General features: G+C 21.3%; 1 protein-coding gene across 5 annotated transcripts; it reads left to right on the top strand.

Annotated features, from left to right (window-relative positions):
• The first annotated feature begins 1,507 nt into the window (after nt 1-1,507).
• LOC110607710 (receptor-like protein 13) lies at nt 1,508-22,367 on the top strand. 5 transcript variants are annotated; one of them, XM_043961562.1, is made up of 9 exons: nt 1,508-1,655; nt 1,733-1,824; nt 2,414-2,625; nt 3,395-3,492; nt 4,127-4,204; nt 18,873-19,323; nt 19,534-19,689; nt 20,987-21,124; nt 22,087-22,367. In XM_043961562.1, the coding sequence occupies exons 6-9, from the start codon at nt 18,888-18,890 to the stop codon at nt 22,239-22,241; spliced, it is 885 nt and encodes a 294-aa protein (XP_043817497.1). In that variant the 5' UTR covers nt 1,508-1,655; nt 1,733-1,824; nt 2,414-2,625; nt 3,395-3,492; nt 4,127-4,204; nt 18,873-18,887; the 3' UTR covers nt 22,242-22,367. The 5 variants fall into 5 exon arrangements, 4 of the variants coding, with proteins under 4 accessions (XP_043817497.1, XP_043817496.1, XP_043817499.1 ...); XM_043961561.1 differs by having other exon boundaries at nt 2,414-2,600; XM_043961564.1 differs by lacking the exon at nt 18,873-19,323 and having other exon boundaries at nt 2,414-2,600.
• The last annotated feature ends 521 nt before the right edge of the window (nt 22,368-22,888 follow it).

Consider the following 22,888-nt stretch of genomic DNA (forward strand, 5'->3'; position numbering starts at 1 on the left):
GAATGTTAGTGCCATAACCTTGAGAAGTGGGAAGGAGTTGCAAAGTGACAGAATGGAGCCTTGATTTGCCTAAATCGACAGACAGACTAGGCAAATCTCTGAAAAGTAAGCAACAGATTTTGCACCAAGACAGCAGAAAAACCATTAGACCAGTTCAAAATTCCACCCCTTTCCAGAAACGTTAGCAAGATCTAAAAAAGAAAAAGAAGAAAAAAAAAATACTTGAAATCTCTCAAAATGGAGATCAATATATCTTTGTTGGATACTATCAAATAAATACCATGATAATGACATATTAATTTAGTAAAATTTAATAATACTAAAATTAATTAATTATGATCTAATGACATAATATTTATCCAGGACACTCAAATTTGAGTCCTCATACTCCGATCTAATCCAATGGATAATGACATAATACTTATTCAGGACATAAGGTTAGACTGAATTTTACATTTATCAGTGAAATCAATTTTTTACATGATTATTATTTTTTTAAAGACTAATTCATTCTGTTCAAAACTTGAAGGCAAAATTAATGTAAAATCAACTTGAAATATTCAATTTAGTAACTCAATTTAATATTATGTATATTAATTTATAAATTCATAATATATACAAAAATATAAATTTATAATTTTTATATATTATAAATAAAAATATAATATGATCAAAAATAAAAATTATTGTATATGAGACCATGGAAAGAGTGGTCATATGATAAGAATTTTAGTTTGTTTTTGTACTGCATTTAGCTCTAATTTTTTATTTACCGTTTGTTTTGTGAAAAAATTATTTATATTTTTTTTATAAAAAATATTTTTTATAAATTTTTTTTAACAAAATAAATTATTTTTATTATTTAATTTTAATTTAAAAAATAAAATTTATTAATAAATTTATATATAAAAGTGGTATGGAAAATAGCTTTCTTTCTTCATATGAGAAAATTATTTTTCTTAAAATGATTTATTTTTTGTAATTAAATTATTTAAGTGTTTTAAATGTTAAAAATATGAAAAATATTTTTTAAAAATATTTTTTTAAAAATAAATGAAGCTTAAAAATTAAAGAATATCGTAAATAACTTATTGTGTAGTATATAATTTTATACTTAGTTTAATAACCGTAAAAAGTAAAAAAGCTAAATTTATCTTTCAATTATTAATAAGATAAAAAATATAAAATTTAATTTCTTTTATCCAAAAATGCCTTTGAACTATAGTTAAAAGGTTAAATAAGAATATTATGCTCCATCTGATTTGTTTTGTATTGTTTTAAAAATTTTAATTTTTTTAATGATAATTTATGAATATTTTTAAACTGAAAAATAAATTTAATATTTTTAACACTTATGAATATAAATTTCACCATTTAGCGAATTGAAAATTAAACTAAAGTTGGGCCGTATAGAGAGCTTTTCTGGGCTGGCCTGCTTCCATTTAAAGCCTGTATTTCTGCTACTCTTATTCTCTCCCTTGCTCGCTCGCTATAGATGTAAAACAGCGTTTTTCTTCGTAGCTTTGTTCGTTTCCCTTCCTTTCCTTTCTCCTCCCAATTTATATCTCTTTTATCGGCCATTGTTTTGCCCTATGCTTCCTATTTTCCTTCAATTCCTGCGGTTCAGTTTTCCTTCGTTTGATTTGAGAATGCACGTATGCTATTTTCACCATCTCTTTCTTCTCTTTGCTATTTTAGTTTTGATGTTAAATTGAGTTGTTTTCTCTTTTAGAGGTGCCGAGTGGTGGATTCAACACTTCGGGAACTCTTTTTCCCTTCCAAGTCGGGTGCCATTTATCAGTTGTAAAAATTATGAATTCCTTGGTACTTTTGGCTATTCAGTTACTGATAAACTGGATGCTCTTTTTCTATATTGATTTTTTTGGATTGCTAATTGTTTGAATTTTTTACTTTCAGTTTCATAATTCATTTAGATTCTGAGTCATTTTGGGCTAAATGCAGTTTAAATGTATTAAGAGTAATTTGGATTTTAGAAATTGATGAAACTGTGAACTGTGTTTTAGGAAGAGCATTGAAAGAGCTCGGTTATGAAGTGAAATCAGATGTAATGTTCATTTAATCAATTTTGTCTTTGATATATAATGTAAATCTTAAAATCAGTATGACCTAGTATTTTGGAATGCTTTTAGCTCTTCAGAGAACTGGAGCAATTTGTCACAAAAGCTATCATAATAAACTCTTAAAAGAACAAGCGAACTTTGAATTTTTTATGTTGTATATATGCTTGCTATATTCCATTTGCTTTCACTCTTCTTGGTTAGTGTGTTCAGTTAACATACCGTTTACTATATGTTTATGCATGTTGAGGTATAAATACTACATGTTCTGGTAGGGTTACTTTGTCATTAGGATTAATTACATTTAACTAATATTCATGTGTTATAAATTATAGGTTCTATGCCATGGATGATTGTGCTGTTCAGTTTGGATTTGGAATTCTTTTGAGGATGCTGGTAGCCCTGTGCTTATACTGTCATCTAATTCCGAAGTGGGTTAGTACAGATGGTGCCATTCATGCTTCATAAACATCATTTCCCTTGGTTGCTCCATTATTAGGCGTGATTTATGGTGGAGAGCTGGTGAGTATTTTTCTAATGTTGATGGGTAATCGAGTTTTGTTCTTGCTTTCTCTCTATGTCTAAGTTTATTTATATTTATGATTTTCATTTTTTTTCTTTTCTATGTCTTGCTGTGATTTATTTTTGGTTTTGATTGGGAGATTCTGCTATGATAGGTAAGTTGAGGATGTAACTAATGCTTCTCTAATTGTTTGCTTATTTTATTTGTTTTGAATGATTTGCATGTTTTTTTATCCTCCATTCAGTCGTTTAACTGCGGTTTCGTTTATCTTTAATTTTCGTACATTTTTAAGTTCTCTTTTGTTTTATTATCTACTTTTTCCTTAGAGGTTCATGGGTTGTTTATTTTCTTATTCTTTTTCATGTTTTCTTCCTTCCTTTCGTCATCATTTTCTTCTCGGCTTTTGTGGTTGTTCTACTAATTAAAATTACAAAATTTCTATTCCACTGTGATCTAGTGTGTGTATGCTTCTGGTCTTTGCTCTTTAGTTTACCTATTGTGGCTTGATTTATCTTTAATTTGCGAAATTTCTGAAAAATCTCTAACAAAACTTTTGTTATATTTGTGTAGCTACACAATTCATTACCATTGTTATTCCTTTAAAATGCAGTGCTGTCTTTTTTTTTTGTCATGTATTTTTTGCCTAGACTTTTTGTTGGTCGTAAGTTGCTGCTAAATGTGTGCAAGGAGATAGTTCAAATACATTTGGTTCTTATGGTATGGTGTATTGGATGCATGACTTACCTATAACAAAATTTTATATGCTCAATGTCCTTGCTTTTGTTTCTTTCAGGATGCTTCTTCTCTAATGTGATTATCAGAAAAAGACGAGAAGCATCTTAAATTGAATCATGTCTCCAGAATTATATATGGAGTTATGGACGACATACTGTAAGTTTATTTCTATTAAGATTTATGCAGTTTTATATGTTACATACTGTAGTAACATGTTGATTATAGATCAGAGGAGTTTGAAACACATATTTCATTTTGTACCTTGTATAGGTACTTTATCATCCTTATTATTTGCAGTTTAAGCTGGCTTCTTATCTTAAGCAATGGGTTATAGTAATGTAAATTACTTTGGTTTTTCAGGTGATTGAGCTTCACATATTAATACTTTGCATTTCATATATTGGAGGGTTGTTTTTGCATACGTAAAGGTGCAGCCAATTTTATATGTTCCCCAAAAAAAGACAGTTAGAAGATGCTTTTATGTATATATTTATCAAGTGATATGGCCTTTGCAACTTTTAAATCTGCTTCAGTTAGATATGTTAAACGCATGCAGCTGCTAGCTTTAGAAATTTGTATATTTGTAGTGCACATAGAAGCTCAATGGTCAATAGGATGGGTGTAAGTTTGATGTGAAAAGCCCTTTTCGGATTTCTGCTTTCTTGCATAATTCAATGCTAACTTTGTAATGAATTTATTTATGTATTTATTTATTTTTGGTATGTAATTTATTCATAAATTCTGAGAAATGTTAATCTTGATAAACCCCCTTTTTGGGTTTAATTTTTAGTGCTCTATTGCTGTAAGAGGATTGCTTACACTCATCAATGGCTTTGAGTTGATTGGATGCCTTCACTTCACTTCACAGGTATGTAATTAATTTCCTTCCTTTGAGCATACTTACCTAATAATACTTGATCTCTCTCACACTTTCTTACATTCTATTTCCACCCGAGCTGATTGACATTTGATAAATAAACAACGAAATACTGATTGCCTTAAGAATGGTTTCTTGTCAACAACAAAAAAAATTCTGGAACTGTCCAACTCAGGGCAGGATCAACCAAAGAATATATAATGAAGTGTATGTATGCAGAGAAGTTATACAATGATAAAGATATAGGGAAAAAAAATATAATCTTTAATCATCCTAATCCATTTCTAAGCATGAAAATTGTTTACCTGATTGAAATTTTTTAAGATTTCCTTCACATTAGTTACTTCCTTATTTTGATAGGAGTAGGACTAGAAAATACCAATTCCTCAATTTCAAATTTTTACTACTTCTATGTCTTGGTCCACTATTTCACTAATACACTAACATCATACATACTATTATAATGTTTAATAACCGTAAGTTTTACTCCACAAATCCTATGTTAGTGTTGCAATTGATTTAGGGTTCATTGCTTAGTGTCACAGAAGAAAGATAAAAGCTTCGATCCATCTCCCCTTCAATGCTTTGTTGATGCCATTAAGATTGCTGAACTGATTTGACTAATCACCAACGTCCTGAGATGACAGATTTTCTTTGATCTATAAATGCACATCCTGAAACTCACCCTACATTAATTTAGCATTTAAATAATGTTAGAGTCAAAAACAAAAGTATATGAAGTAGAAATTTTATATCAAATTGCTAGCACAATATTGACATTTAATGAATGTCTACCTCAACTTTTCTTTCAAAGTGGTGAAATAACGGAAGAGAATACGAAGAATCATATTGAAATGGTTATCATTTAGGAATTTCTAGTAGTCTCTCACTTGTACTAGGAATCATAATCACTTAAATTAAAGTGATTATGAAGTTTGGCCATTGAATGATAATTAGGATTTTTTTTTTTTAAATTTTGACAATATTAACAAAAAGTAAATTATTTTTTAAATGGAAATGTTAAATTTTAATATGAAAATATTTTTAAATATATTTCATTAATATATTGTCGCATTTTTTTTTTTAAAAGTAATTATCAATGCAAAGCAAATAGTGGTACTAATTAAAGTTTAATCACAGAATAGTAATTAGGAAATTTTGAATGCATATGAACATATTTGATATTGATTTAAGAAATTAATGAATTATTAGATGGTTATATGAAAAAGAAATTTTAATGATTTCGGTCAATACATTTAGATATAATAAAATTTTTGAAAATTTGATAATATTATCAATTTAATTGAAAATTTTGAGAAAATACAATAAATCAATTATCTATCATTGACTGTGGTGGTTAAACATTAATGATTCATTAAAATTATTGTGGAAGACCTAAATATCCCGATCAATAAGTTTGGATAGAATAAAGTTCTTAAAATTTTTATGATATAGAGCTGTCTTGATGGAAATTTTAAGAGAAATATCACACATCATTAAAATTATTGGCAATAACATGATTCCAGAGTAATATTTTAAATTTAGTCATAAAATAAATTGTTATTTAAATATTTTTAAATTTATATAAATGGAAATATTAAATTTTAATATGAAATATTCTTAAATATATTTCAGCAATATATTTATTGTATTTTTTTTATTAAAAAAGGTAAAATGTCAATGCCAAATAAATAGTAATCCTAATTAAAGTATCTGAACTATCATTTATTCTCATTATAAATTATCACTGATGGAAACATGAAAGTTATTTTTTTTTATCAATTGATTGTATTTCATACCTTTATTTTATTAGTAATAAAGTTGTGAAATTTTGAATTTGAATATTAGTTAAATTAATTATTAAAAAAATAAAATAAAATATTTTTTTTTAATTTATGCATCATATATTTTATTTAACTAAAATTTATGACGGTATACGAGAGAATAACTGAATGGTATCCAAAAGTTTAAAATCCAGTATAAATTTAACCAAATTAAAATCTAAAAATCAAAATATATAAATAAAAATAAATATTAAACTAATTAAACCAAAAATTAAAAAATTTAATTAAAATATAAATACATGCAAAAGTTGAGTTTTTTTGGATCAATTGACCTTATTTTATGATGGAGAAGAACAAAGAGTAGAGGTGATTCCATAGGAAGGCCAAAGTGATCCAAAACAAAAAACCAAAGAAGACCAATCAATAAAAGCAACAAAAAAGACAACAAAGAGATGCACAGAAGCCTGGAAGCCTTGCTCAGGCTTACTTTCCCTTCGTCTCCCCCTGCTCTTTCTTTTCACTTTCGCTTTCCTTGATCCTCTTCACCACTAGGTTATTTATTTCAAAAGAATATTTTATATTTTTAACATTTAAGTCAATAAAAAAATGGTTAAAGAAAAATATTTTTGTTATTAAAATAAAAATATATTATTTTTCATATTTTGAAAATTTTATTAAAATATTAATATATAAAATTATTAATATATTTTAATTTTTAAAACAAAATTAAATAATAAAAATAAATTATTTATTATAAAGTATTTTATTTGATTGATATTTTTTAAATATAAATTATTTTTCATAAATAAATAAAATCTAAATAACTGGAATAAGTATTAATAATAATATATGAAATGATTTATAATTATAATATTTAGAGAGAGATAAAGATACGGAGAGATGAATGGAAATGATGGAGAGACCGAAAGAAAAAGAAGCATGTAGGCTATTATATACGATAATAGTCATTCTCTGGACCACAATTTTAAAAACATCACAATCTAAGAAAATTCTAAGTCCGCTGTATCATTTTTTTTTAGCGTTCTTAACTTTTTGTATTTTTTTTTAATGATCTTTCATATGAAATTATATTAATTTAATTTCTAGTTAGTTAATTTTTTCATTAATTTTAACCATTAAATATTATTAAAAAATTTAAAATATCCCTAATATAGAATGACTAATTAGTATTTTTTAAAAAATCTAAAGGATCAATTAATAAATTTTTTAAAATTATAAAAATTATTTAATAAAATATTTAACGGCTAAAATTAATAGAAAGACTAACTAATAAAATTTTTAAAATGTTAAAAATATTTTAATATATTTTTTAAAATTAAAAAATTAACTAATAAATTTTTTCGTATGAAAATGAAATAATAACTTTTCCTTTTTACTAATAAAGATCTCTTAAATGGATTTTTCGTGTCCTTTATCATTTCTTTCCCTTTATTGGATAAACTATTTTTTTCTTAAGAAAATATATTGATTCGAAAAAATTTTAAAAAATATTTTTGTAAAGAGATATTAAGTTTCCATTAATAAATTTAATTTTTTTAAAAAGTTCATGGTAAATTTTAAAATTAAAACTAAGCATAGTAAAATTTTGAAAATAAAAGTTAATTAAATTTTACTTTTGTTTTTCTATTTTATATGTTCTAATGTTAAAAGTACTAATAAATGAAAATATATATTACAGTTATTCTATGTATTATAAAATATAATTAAGTTCATTTAGATTAAGACTTGCATATAGAGATGGTCTGAATTTTTTCATATGAAATTAGGTGGACCACTTAAATTAAAGTGATTATGAAGTTTGGCCATTCACATGGTAATGAGGAATTTTTTTTTTTTTCTAAAATAAATCTCAGTCAATACTTTTAGATAGGATAAATTTTTTAAAACTTTAATAATATTATCAAATTTAATTAGAAATTTTGAGAAAAATAAAATAATGATTCATTAAAATTATTGTCTATACAGAAAGACTTAAATATTCCACTCAACAAATTTTGATATAATAAAATTAATTTTCAAAATAGAAATTTTTAGTTTTATTATAAATTAAAATAGCTGAATATATAATTATATTTTATATTAAACACAAATTGATTAGACACAAATTAATTATATTATTTTTTATAAACAATTAATTATATTATCAATAATTTATTAAAAAAGTAAAAATTGATCAAATGAATTATTATAAATTGATTATAATTTTATTATTTTATAAAAATTTAAAATTTAATCAATAAAATTTTAAATACAGTTAATAATAAATTAAATATTGGCAATAACATAATTTTTAAAGTAATAGCAATTCACTCCGTTTTGAAATACAAAATATTGTCAATAAAATGATTTCTAGAGTAATATTGTAGATTTATTCATAAAGTAAATTATTATTTAATTATTTTTAAATTTTTATAAACGGAAATGTTATTTTTAAAAAAGAAAAAGTAAAATATCAAAAATAGTAATCTAATTAAAGTATGCAGATTATCATATATATTCTCATTGTAAATGATGACAACAGAGGAAAAAGAAAACGTATAAATTATTTTTTTTATCAATTGGTTTTATTTCATGCCTTTATTTTATTAGTAACAGACTTCTTCCAAAAATGTGAGATTTTGAATTTGAATATTAGTTAAAGTTAATTTTTAAAAAATTAAAATATAATAAAAAAATATAAAATATAATTTAAATATTTTTTTTATTAATGCACCATATAATTTGAAAATTCTATCCAACTCAATCCGACAACTAATGATAATTTGTAGAATATCAAAATAAAAAATAAATTTAAAAAATCAATGATTTAATCCTATCAAACACAAGCCTGACGACTAACAATAATTTGCACAATATCAAAATAAAAAATAAATAAAAAGAAATCAATGAATTACGTCAACAAAGTCTAAATTATTCCAAACCTCAAATTTCAAATTGAAAGGAATTGTGGTCCCACATACTACACCAAATTGTACTCCTTTCAATTTTGTTTTCTTTCATTTTCGTTTTCAAAATCCGTTCGATACGGTTATATTTAAAATTAAATCATTAACTTAATTAAGTTTGAAATGAAAATCAATTAATAATTTTTAACTCAAATTTAGGATTGAAAATATTTCTGTCCAGGTACGGTTATATTTGAAATTAGACTATTAGTTTAATTAAGTTTGAGATGAAAATCGATTAATAATTTTTAACTCAGATTTAAGATTGAAAATATCTAAGATGACCATTCTAAACACTTCCTTTCAAATTTTTATTAAAAATATTGAAATTGGCAATGTAATCTCTAGAATTTGATATGATTTCAACTTTGAATTCTAAAAGGTAAAAGTTATATATAGAAAAAAAGAGTGATGGATAGTAGCATCACATTTTCAAAACATAAGTTTTAAATATGTGTGAAATAAAATTTAATGTATTTTAGAGTGTGTAATTGAAAAGTTAATAAAAAAAATTATATTTTTTAATAAATATAAAAAAAGTGGATAAAAATTATAGAAAAGAGAGAATATTTTGCTTTAAAAGTTTATTTGATTTATTTTTTAAAATTTATTTGATATTTTTTAAAATTTAATAGTTTTATTAATTACACTTCAAAAAATTAAATGTCTTATTAATTTATTTATTGATCTAGATTTTAAAGGTTGCCTTTTTGTTAAAAGAAAAAAAAGAATAATATTGGCTCTCTTAGATTTAAGGGAAACAAAGGTTGCTTTGAAGAAGAGAGATCGACTCTCTTAGATTCCAACACCATCTTCTTCCTTCATGGATTGATAATCCAATCAGCAATTGTTGTGAATGAGAGCGTGTCATTTGCAACTCAACCACTGGTCACGTAACTGAGCTCTTGCTTAACAATGCACGAAAATATGGTATTAAACTCTTGCTTAACAATGCACGAAAATATGATATTGACGATCTCAGTCAATACGTTTAGATATAATAAATATTTTTAAAATTTGATAATATTATCAATTTAATTAAAATATCAATATATAAAATTATTAATATATTTTAATTTTTAAATCAAAATTTATTAATAAAAAATAAATTATTTTGTTATAAAATATTTTCTTTAATTAATATTTTTAAATATAAATTATTTTTTATAAACAAATAAAATCTAAGTCCATTATAATTTTTCTTTTTTTAGCATTCTCAACTTCTTGTATTTTATAAAATGCTTCAATCTCACTAATAATTAGTATTTTGTTATACTCATATATTTTATAGTTATTCTATGTATTATGAAACATAATTAATCTCATTTAAATTAAGACTTGCATATAGAGATAGTTTGAATTTTCTCATATGAATACGAAGTTTGGCCATTAATTGGTAATTAGAAATTTTCGTTTTTTCTTTTTCTGAAAAAAATCTCAGTCAATACCTTTATATAGAATAAAACTTTTAAAATTTCAATAATATTATCAATTTAATTAAAATTTTTAAGAAAATACAATAAATCATTTATCTATTATGATGTTGTTGTTATTGATCATAACAATTAAATGAGTTAAAAAAAATTTAAAAATTATAACGATTAAACACAAATTAATTATATTATTTTTTTATAAATAATTAATTATATTATTGATAATTTATTGAAAAATAAAAATTATCACATATTACTAACTACCTGTATTTTAAATGAATTATTATAAATTGAAAAAGTTATATGAATATAGTTTTATCATTTTATAAATATTTAAAATTTAATCAATAAAATTTTACAGTTAGTAATAAATTAAATTATTTATGACTTATTTTTATAAATTATCAATATTATAATTAATGTGTTTAATTGATATAATTTTTGTAAATTTTGATATTCAATAAATTATAATTCTAATTTAAATTTTTAATGAGTTAACATGAAATAGTAAAGTGGTATAAGTATATATTTAGAATTATTTCAATAAGAATAATAATAAATATTTTAAAACACTTGAACTTAAAATAAATGGAATTGGAGAAAATTTTATATATATATATAAAGTAAACAAAATTCTGGAAAAAAATTAAATTAAAAAAAAAAAGGTAAGGTGAGGATGTAATTTTGTTGTTATTAAAGAATATTAATATATTAATTATATAAAAATTTATAAATATATAACAAATAAAGTTCGTAAAAAAAATTAAAATATATAGTAAATTTCATAAAGTTGATTTAATATATTAAAATAAGGAATTGTTATTATCTTTAATAATGAAAATAAAATATAATAATATGATTCTCAGAGTAATATTTTAAATTTATTTATCTAGTAAATTATTATTTATTTTTTACAAAGGGAAATATTAAATTTTAACATGAAATATTCTTAAATATATTTATTTTATTTTACTTTTTAAATTTCATAAATATATATCAAAATATCAACTATATAAAATTTTATCAAAATAAAAATGTATTATTTTATGTATTTTAAAAATTTTATTAAAATATCAACTATATAAAATTATTAATATATTTTAATTTTTAAATCAAAATTAATTAATAAAAAATAAAGTATTTTGTTATAAAATATTTTCTTTAATTGATATTTTTTAAATATAAATTTTTTTTACAAATAAATAAAATTTAAATCACTAAAATAAGTATTAGTAATAGTATATGAAATTATTTATAAATATAATATTTTGAGAGAGATAAATACATGGAGAAACTATGGAGAGATGAATGAAAATGATGGTGAAAGAGAGACTCAAAAAATTGAAGGAAAAAGAATCATATAAAATAAGTTTGTAAAGACTTAATAAAATTCTAAGTCCACTAATATGATTTTTTTTTTAATATTTTTAATTTCTTATAATTTTTTAAAGATTTTTCATCCAAAATTATATTAATTTAATTTCTAGGTAATTTGATAATCCATCTGATTTAACTCATTTGACTTTCAATAATAGAAATAGAGGTAAAGTTACGTAAGTTTTTCAATTCTCAGCAAGTTGGTAACTACATTCATCACTTCACCATTTTAATGAGTTATGTAAATAATAATAATAAATAAAAATATAAATTTTTAATAGAATCAGTTATTTTATTGTATATGAAGAAAAAATTACTATTTAATTTTTAAGATGAGAGAAAATTTATTAATTAATCTCTCAATTTTAAAAAATGTATTAAAATGTCTTTAATATTTTAAAAATTTACTAATTAATTTTTCTATTAATTTTAACCGTTAAATGTTATAAAAAAATCTAAAATATCTATAATATAAAAGAACTAATTAATATATTTTTTAAAAATTTAAGGGATCAATAAATAAATTTTTTAAAATTATAAAAACTATTTAGTAAATTTTTTTAAATGTTCAAAATATTTTAGTATATTTTTTAAAATAAAAAGATTAATTAATAAATTTCTTTATATCATAAATACTGAATAATAATTTTTTCAACCTCTATTATTGCATTGGAAATTAGATTATGACTTAGCCACATTAAATCAAAGATCCTTAAATGGATTTTTGACGCCCTTTGTCATTTGCGGAAAAAAATCCTTCATTAGTTATTGATTCGAAAATTTTAAAAATATTATTGTAAAGATTCTGTAAAAAGATATTAAGTTTTCATTAATAAATTTAATGTTTTAAAAAAGTTAATTTTATTTATTAAAACATAATTAATTTTATTTTAGATTAAGACTTGTATATAGAGTTGATCTGAATTTTCTCATAGAGAATTGTGTGGGCCACTTAAATTAAAGTGATTATGAAGTTTGGCATTGAATGGTAATTAGAATTTTTTTTTTTGAAATTTTGATGATATTATCAAAAAGTAAATTATTTTTTAAATGGAAATGTTAAATTTTAATATTAAAATATTTTTAAATATATTTCATTAATATTTTGTTGTATTTTTTTAAAAGAAAAAGTAAATATCAATGCCAAATAAATAGTGGTACCAATTAAAATTTGGTCATAGAATGGTAATTAGGAAATTTTGAATTCATATGGAACCATTTGATATTAATTTAAGAAATTAATAAATTATTAAGATGGTTATCTGAAAAGGAAATTTTAATGATACAATCAATACGTTTAGATAGAATAAAATTCTTAAAATTTTAATAATATTATTAATTTAATAGAAAATTTTAAAAAAATACAATAAATCACTCATTTATCATCGACTATAATTGTTAAACATTAATGATTTATTGAAATTATTGTGCAAGACTTAAATATCCCAGTCAATAAGTTTGAGTAGAATAAAATTCTCAAAATTCTTTTTATGTATAGTTGTCTTGATAGAAAATTTAAGTGAAATACGATATATCATTAAAAATATTGGCAACAACATGGTCCCAAAGTAATATTTTAAATTTATTCATAAAGTAAATTATTATTTAATTATTTTTAAAGTTTTATAAACCAAAATAAAATAAGTACATTGATCATTTAAGCACTATTATAAAAGGGAGGCATTTAGAGTTTAACTAAATAATGATATACCGAAGCAGAGATCGCCGGACTTAACAGTGCGGTCTTGAAAATTCAATGTCACTAAAATCAAATTCTTTTTGGAGTCATATAAAAACCCTCACGTAAATTAAATTTATCGAGCAAATCCCTCGTTGGAGAAGACTAGAACATGCAAAATAGAAGTCGTCCACAATCGACAAGGAAAATTATAGATAAAGTTAAATAAAAAATTATAAATCTAATACAACCACAAAATGTAAAAAATCACTAATCATAAAGTAATTCGATAAACTACAGGCGAAGTCGAAAACCTTAGACGACTAATGATAATTTGCACAATATTAAAATAAAAAAAGAAAAAAGAAAAAATAAATAAAAAGTAGTCAATAAATTAAGTCGATAAATTAAGTCATTTGATGACAAAGTCTAAATTATTTCAAATCCGGAATTCCAAAATGGAAGTGCCTGTGGTCCATTTATCACACCAAATTGCACTCCTTTCCATATCACACCAAATTGCACTCCTTTCCATCTCTGTCTCTTCTATTTTCCTTTTCCATCTCTGTCTCTTCTATTTTCCTTTTCCATCTCTGTCTCACACCAAGTCCTCTTAAAAGTCCTTCATTAGATAAACTATTTTTTCTCTTAAATTATATTTTTAGATTTTTTTGTTGATTCCTTCTGTTTTTTTTTAAAAATTATTGTAAAGAATCTGTAAAGAGATTTTAAGTTTCTATTAATAAATTTAATTTTTTAAAAATTAATTTTATTTTATTGTAAATTTTAAAAATAAAATTAAGAATAGAAAAATTTTGAAAATAAAAATTCTTTAGATTTTACTTTTATTTTTCAATTTTATATATTCTAATTTTAGAATTCCTAATAAATTAAAAAATAATAAGTTTACAAGTTTTACTACTAGTAATTAACAAGAAAAAAAAGAAAATAATTGTGAAGTTGATTATACTCATATATTTTTTTATACTAATATATTTTACAGTTATTCCATGTCTTGTGGGCCACTTAAATTGAAGTTGATTATGAAGTTTGGCCACTCAATGGTAAATTATTATTTAATTTAGATTCATTCATAAAGTAAATTATTATTTAATTATTTTTTAAAACGAAAATGTTAAATTTGAACCTGAAAATATTTTTAAATATATTTCATTAATATATTTATTGCATTTTTTTAAGTAAATAAAATTATAATTAAAGTTTGGTCATATAATGGTAATTAGAAAATTTTAAATGAATAATAGATCACATATACTGATTTATGAAATTATTAAATTATTGAGATGATTATTTAAAAAGAAATTTAATAATTTCAGTTAATACGTTTGAATAAACTAAAATTCTTGAAATTTTATAATATTATTATTTTAATTAAAAATTTTAAGAGAATATAATAAACTACTTATCTACCATTCCCATCAATACAATTACTTTCTTTTTTTCTAGTGGTTACAAAAACATCTCCTTCTAAACATCTTTAGTCACCTGCAATATATATAAAAAAAATTATTATAAAATATTTTTTAATTAATATATTTTAAATATAAATTATTTTTCACAAAAAATAAAATTTCAATCACTGAAATAAATATTAATAATAATATATCAAATAATTTATAATTATAATATTTGGAGAGAGATAAAAGGTATGAAGAGACTAATAAAAATGATGATGAGACAGATTTTAAAAGGAAATTGAAAGAAAAAGAATTTATTATATACATTAATAGTTATTTTCTCGACCATAATTTTAAAAACATCACGGTCCGAAAAAATAAGTTTATAAAAATTTAATAAAATTCTAAGTTTATTGCTATTTTTTTTAGCATTTTTTTTAATTGTTCTTGGCTTCTTATATTTTTTATAATAATATTCCATCTAAAATTATATTAATTTAATCCATTTTTCTTCCAATACTAGAAATAAAAATAAATTTATATAATTTTTTCAATTCTTAGAGTGTCGGTAACTGCATCCATCACTTCACCAACTTCACCATTTTAAGCATATGTAAATAATAATAATAAATAATAATATAAACTTTTCCACTTTAGTAAATAATAATAATAAATTTTTAATAGAATCGATTGTTTTATTTTATGAAAAAAAATATTATTTAAATTTTTAGTTAATTTTTTAATTTTAAAAAATTATTAAAACATTTAAAAAATGCATTAAAATGTTATTGATATTTAAAAAAGTTTACTAATTAATTCTTTCGTTTATTTTAACCATTAAATATTATAAAAAAAATCTAAAATGCTCCTAATATGAAAAAATTAATTAGTATATATTTTAAAAATTTGAAGAATCAACTAATAATTTTTTTAAAATCATAAGAACTATTTAATAAAATATTTAATAGATAAAATTAATGAAAAAATTAATTAATAGACTTATTAAAATAGTATAAATATTTTAATATATTTTTTAAATTAAAAAATTAATTAGTAACTCTTTCCATATTATAGAAATTGAATTGTAATTTTTCATTTATTAACGACACCCTATTATTACATTGGAAATTAGATCGTGACTTGGGCACATTAGATGGATTTTGAACGTCCTTTATCATGTTTTTCCTCTCTTATATGGAAAAAAAAAATCTCTTCATTGAATAAACTATTTTTTATAAATATATTTAAAACTTTTTATTAATTTTGAAAAATATTTTAAATTTTAAAAATAAAAATTAATTAAATTTTACTTTTATTTTTCTATTTTATATATTCTAATTTTAAAAGTACTAATAAATAAAAATATAAGAAGTTAACTAGTTTTACAACTATTGATTGACAAGAAAAAAAAAAGGTTTTATACTCATATATATTTTACAGTTATTCCATGCATTATGAAACATAATTAACCTCATTTAGATTAAGACTTGCATATAAGAACGTTCTGAATTTTCTCATATGAAATTGGGTGGACCACTTAAATTAAAGTTATTATGAATTTTGGCCATTGAAATAATTAGGATTTTTTGTTTTGAAATTTTGATGATATTACCAATTTGATTGGAAAGTTTGATAGATTACAACAAATCACTTGCCTACTATCAATGTAATATATTATTCTAATAGCTCATAAAATATTTCTTTCTAAACGTTTTTAGTACGCCAAGAATTGTTCATACGTGAGAAAAATATCTTGTAACTTTTGTACTATATATGATGTGGCTATTTTTTATATTTTTTTCAAAAAAAATTATATATAGTTTTGTACTATATACAAGATGTGCAGTTATTACAACCTAAAATTGTTTAAAATTATTTCAATGATAAATAATAATAACATATATTAAATAGTTTAAAGCACTTTGAAATTAAAATAATATTATTAATTTTAATTTTTAGGCAAACTTGAACTCATCTTAATTTTTGGTAACTTTTTAAATATATATCTTAATTTTTTTTTATTATGTCGAATTTGAGACTTGAAAATCGAGTGAGATGTTTTTAACTTGAACAGATTAAGCATTCTAAACTATCTCTCAAACTAACTGACGTTTCGAATTTTTAAACTTGCATGTGTATCTGTTTCAATATGCTTTCTATAATAATAATAATTTACATTTATTCATAAAGTAAATTATTATTTAATTATTTTTTAAAATGAAAATATTAAATTTTAATATAAAAATATTTTTAAATATATTTCATTAATATATTTATTGCATTTAATTTAAAAAAAAAAGTAAATATCAATGCCAAATAAATAGTGGTAGTAATTAAAATTTTGAATGTATACCGAACCATATTTGATATTGATTTAAGAAATTAATAAATTATTGAAATAGTTATCTGAAAAAGAAATTTTGATGATTCGGTCAATACGTTTAAATAAAATAAAATTTTTGAAAATTTAATATTATATTATCAATTTAAATGGAAACTTTGAAAAAATACAATAAACCACTTATCTATCATTGACCTATATATGATGTGGTTGTTAAACATTAATGATTTATTGAAATTATTGTTTATACAGGAAGACTTAAAATCCCCGTCAATAAGTTTGGGTAGAATAAAATTCTCAAAGATTTTATGATATATAAGTTGTTTTGATAAAAAATTTGAGAAAAATATCACACATCACTAAAAATATAACAAACCACTGTATTTTGAAGTACAAAATATTGACAATAATATGATCCCAGAATAATATTTTAAATTTATTTATAAAGTAAATTATTATTTAATTATTTTTAAATTTCTATAAATGGAAATGTTAAAAAAAACTAAAATATCAATGTAAAATAAATAGCAATCCTAACTAAAGTATATGTACTATCATATATACTCATAGTAAATTATCACTCATGAAAATATAAAATTTATTTTTTTATCAATTGGTTGTAGCGGTCTCGAGAGTTCAGTATTAGTGAAATCGGATCCCTTTTAGGGTCATATAAAAATTCTCAAGCAAATCAAATTTATTGAACAAATTCCTCGTCAAAGAAGACTAGAACATGCAAAATAGAAGCCGTCCACAATTGGCGAGGAAAATTAGAAATAGAGATTAAAAAAAATAACTATAAATCTAATAAAATCACAAAATATAAAAAATCACCGATCACAAAATAACTCGCAAACTGTAAGCGAAGTCGAAAATTCTACCAAACTCAATCTTGATAACTAATGATAATTTGCAAAAAAAAAATAAATAAAAAGAAGTCAATGAATCAAGTCATTTGATGGCAAAGTCTAAAACATTCCAAATCCTCAATTTCAAAGTGGAAGTGATTGTGGTCCACAATTCACACCAAATTGTACTCCTTTCCATTCCTTCTCTTCAAATCCATCTAGTATGGTTAAGTTTGAAATTAAACCATTAGTTCAATTAAATTCAATATGGAAATCAATTAATGACTTTTAACTCAATTTAAGATTGAAATTATAAGATGGCAATCCTAAACCTTTTCTCTCAAATTTTTATTGAAAATATTGAAATTAGCAATACAATTTGATATACTTCCAACTATGAATTTAAAAAAAAATAAAAATTATATAAATTTAAATTGAATCAAAATTAAGCAGAAACCATTAAAAATTGATCTACAGCTTAGTTTAAAATATGAATTAATCATCAAAGAAAGTTAATTCCATAGATAAAAAAGAAAAAAAAAGAATAGAGAGTAAGAACTCATTGATCAACTTTAAAAATGAATATGTTATTTTGCTTCAAAGGCTTATTTGATTTATTTTTTAAAATTTATTTAATATTTTTTGAAAAAATTTGATAATTTTATTTATTACACATTAAAAAATTAAAATAGCTTATTAATTAATTTATTGATCTAGACTTTAAAAGTTACCTTTTGTTAAAAAAAAAAATCCAATATTTGTCTATTAGGGATGTGATGGGAGACTAATAGAGTTATGAATGAATATAAATAAGGGGAAGGAGTGGTGGATGGGAGCATCGCATTTCCAAATGGAGTTGGCTAACATAGCAAAGTGCTTATTGTTGGGTGTTGTGATTCTGTGGATTCAAATCCATGGAAACAAAGGTTGCTTTGAAGAAGAGAGATTGGCTCTCTTAGATTTCAAGGCATTTGTTGGATCAAATGGGTTTGACGCAGACTATATTCTTCCTTCATGGATTGATGATCCAACCAGCAATTGTTGTCAATGGGAGCGTGTCATGTGCAACTCAACTACAGGTCACGTGATTGAACTCTCGCTCAACAATACACAACAATATGATATGGAGAGTTTTAGGGAGAGTTATTCATTTTATCATGATGAAAATATTTGGTATGTAAACTTGTCGATGTTTCAGCAACTGAAAGAACTCAAAACTCTTAATTTATCCTACAATCATTTTTATTGTTCCATTGATGACCAAGGTAATATACTATACTCTTCTAATTTTATTTTTATTTTCACTTTTCTATTTATTTTCTAAATATAAAAATATTTAGATATAATTTCTACTATTAATAACATGATATGAAAATGTCTAGGAATTATTATCTCAAATAACATGGAAGATGTATGATATGAAAACTTTGATTATTATGGTTTATATATATATATTAATTTCAAAACATATGCAGGTTGTGAAAGATTATCAAAACTGAAGAAGCTTGAAGTTTTAGACCTGACTTCGAATAGATTCAATAATATCATTTTATCATCGTTGGGGGCTCTTATATCATTGAAGACTTTGATTCTTAGCGACAATAGAATGGAAGGTTCTTTTCCTATACAAGGTATGTTTGATCTTTAAAAATCATTCAATCTTAAAATCCAATTAAACTCACTCAACCATGCTCTCTGTTTTCAAGTTTTATTTCACATTTTTTTTTTTTCTGCTCCTACTGTAAGTGCTGTTTTTAATTATATAAACTATAGATAAACTTTAAATTCCTATAGATGAATTGCCTTTACATTTATAAAATAAATATTTTTTTATAAAAAATTAACTGGAATTGTCAAATGATAGTTCTGCAAAATCAAATTCAAATGTTTTTTAGACAACTTAGAATTATGGATTTGAAATTCAATGAATTGGGTTCTTGCAAGTGATTAATTAATTAATTGTGACATAAAATAACATACAAATTGTATGGTATACAGGTTTTCTAAAATTAAAGGAGTTGGATTTAAGTGTTAACAAATTCAATAATAGCATTTTATTATCATCTTAAAAATATTAAATTTTATTAAATACTAAAAATATTTTGAAAAATTTTTTAAAAATAAAATGAAATTAAATTAAATATGGCTATTAATAGTCAATTATATGTTATTATAATGAAAAAAAGGCAATAATTTTAGAACAACTAAAAGAAATATAAATAAAAATTATAAAATGAAAGGAATATATATTACATTTATATTAAAAAATATTGACATAATTAAAAAATACATATAATTAAAAATACTCTAAATTTTTTTAAATATATTTTCTATATGTTATCATAAATATATAATTTTGGAATTACATGATATATATATATTCAGTGATTTTTTGTTAGATTAGAATTAAATAATAAAAAATAAATTATTATGTGAAAAATATTTTTTTAAAAAAAATATAAATTATTTTCCAGAAGCTCTAATTTAATATTTTTTTTATTTATTTACATAAAATAAATAATGCGAAGCACGTTAATTTATTTATTTAAAATATAAAAATTTAAAATAAATTATTCGATTCATCTCATGTTATATATGTCTTATTATATTAAGATATATTTAATAAATAATTTGTATATATAAATATTTTAATAAAATTATTCTTACAAATTGAATGTGTAATTTATATCAAAAAATAATAAAAATATTATATTTAGTATACTCTGGGCTAATATATATTATATTTTTAAATTAATTAAAAATTTTAATTAAGAAACCGTTTTATTAACAAAATAAAATTTGAGAGATAATTAAGATTACTTTTTATTTCAAGACATTTATTTTTTGGTAACTTAATTATGTGAAAGTAATTAATTAATTAATTAATTGTGTTATGAAATAACATACATGTTGTTATATGATATACAGGCTTTCAAAGATTAGAGGAGTTGGACATTAGTGGGAATAGTTTCAATAATAGCATCTTATTATCATTGGCCGCTCGTCCATCACTCAACACTTTGATTCTCGCTTACAATTACATGGAAGGTTCATTTCCTAATCAAGGTATATTTGATTATTGGAATTGTTTTCTTAGTTCCTTTTGTTTAAAGTGAAACAAATTATATATAAATTAATTATTATAGTACTATTTAATTTATTTTATTTTCAGTAAATCTCTTAAAATATCTCTTAATATTTAATAAAATTTAATGTATTTAAAATGGATATAATTAAAAAATTAATAAAAAATTATATTTTTTAATATTTGTGTAAAAGCACATTAAAAAAAATTGAAACGGAGAGAATATATTTTTTTTCTTATTTACAATTTATATATTGACTATATGCGAGTCAGTAAAATAAAATATATTTTAAATAGGAGTGTTAAAATTTTCATTATTTATTGTAAAAAAAATCTTCATCAAATTAATTAATACATTAGTTAATCTGATTTTTTTACTTGTTTGTACATTTTGATAAATTTTTTATTTTTATTTAATTATTAAGAAAATAAACAGTAATCTATTGTTTATAATGCGAAGCACACTATTTTTTTATATATAAATTATGAAAATGATGATAAATTATTTAATTCACCTAAACTTAGATATGTGTTATTACACTTAACAAATATTTAATGAATAAATTATAAATATGAATATTTATAACTCATATTGGAAAATAATAAAAATGTTATATTTATTATATTTTATGCATAATATATATTATATTTTTAAATTAAATAAAAAATTTAATTAAAATGCCATTTTATTGATAAAATAAAATTTGACAGATAATTAAAATTATTTTTTATCATTTAAATTACAGTTAATAATAAATTTAAATAAATATCACCGAAAATAATATAATAAATTCCTATATATATAATATTTATTAGGATTGAATATATAAATAAGAAATATATATATGTATGACAATCAAACTATTAGATTAAATTGTAATTTTGATAAAAAAAATTTGATTTTTTTTTCATTACTCTTACTTAAATGCGGAATATTTTACGGGTTTTGAAAGATTGGAGAAGTTAGACATTAGTGGGAATAGATTCAATAAAAGCATATTATCATCATTGGGAGCTCTTACATCACTCAACACTTTAATTCTTAGGGAGATGTATGATATGAATGGTTCATTTCCTATCCAAGGTATGTTTGATTAATCTTGGATTTGTTTTCCTTACATTCATTATATTACAACATTCTATTTCATTCTACCACAATATTCTGCAGAATTAAAGAATTTGAAAAATTTAACATTCTTGGATATAAGTGTTAATAATTTCAATGGCACCCTATCATTCAAAGGTAAACTTTAAATCTCTTATTTATGTATTTATAAATTGATTTCTTTTAAAAAAAATAAATGAATTTCTCAAATGTTTTTATATATGATTTTACAAAATTATGTATAAACTAAAACATTTCTCTTCGTTATTATATATATTATGTATATACATAAATTCATATTTTGCATTAAAATAATATAATTAAAATCAAATTTTAAGATAAATAAAATATAAATCATAATTTTATTAAAATATTTTTGAATAAAATAAGTGTTTAGCTAATAACTGAAGTTTATACTTAAAAAGAAAAGTATTTTTTTATATATATAATTGAGAAATATAATTTCCAGTGATATTTTGTTTTTGAATATTGTTCATCATCACTATTAATCTATACGTTAAAATTTCAAATTAATATAAATATATAAAGCAGAGTAAATTAAAAATATTAAAATCGATGAATATTTATTATTTATTATGTGAATTAAAAAAATACACATAATTAAAAATTACATAAAATT

Source organism: Manihot esculenta, chromosome 11, assembly GCF_001659605.2.
Source record: "Manihot esculenta cultivar AM560-2 chromosome 11, M.esculenta_v8, whole genome shotgun sequence".
NCBI classification, from domain to species: Eukaryota; Viridiplantae; Streptophyta; class Magnoliopsida; order Malpighiales; family Euphorbiaceae; genus Manihot; species Manihot esculenta.

Coding starts and splice junctions, on each gene's coding strand:
- LOC110607710 (XM_043961562.1), top strand. CDS start 18,888: ATGGGAGCATCGCATTTCCAAATGGAGTTGGCTAACATAGCAAAGTGC. Junction 19,324..19,533: donor TTGTTCCATTGATGACCAAG/GTAATATACTAT, acceptor AAACATATGCAG/GTTGTGAAAGATTATCAAAA. Junction 21,125..22,086: donor AGGTTCATTTCCTAATCAAG/GTATATTTGATT, acceptor AATATTTTACGG/GTTTTGAAAGATTGGAGAAG.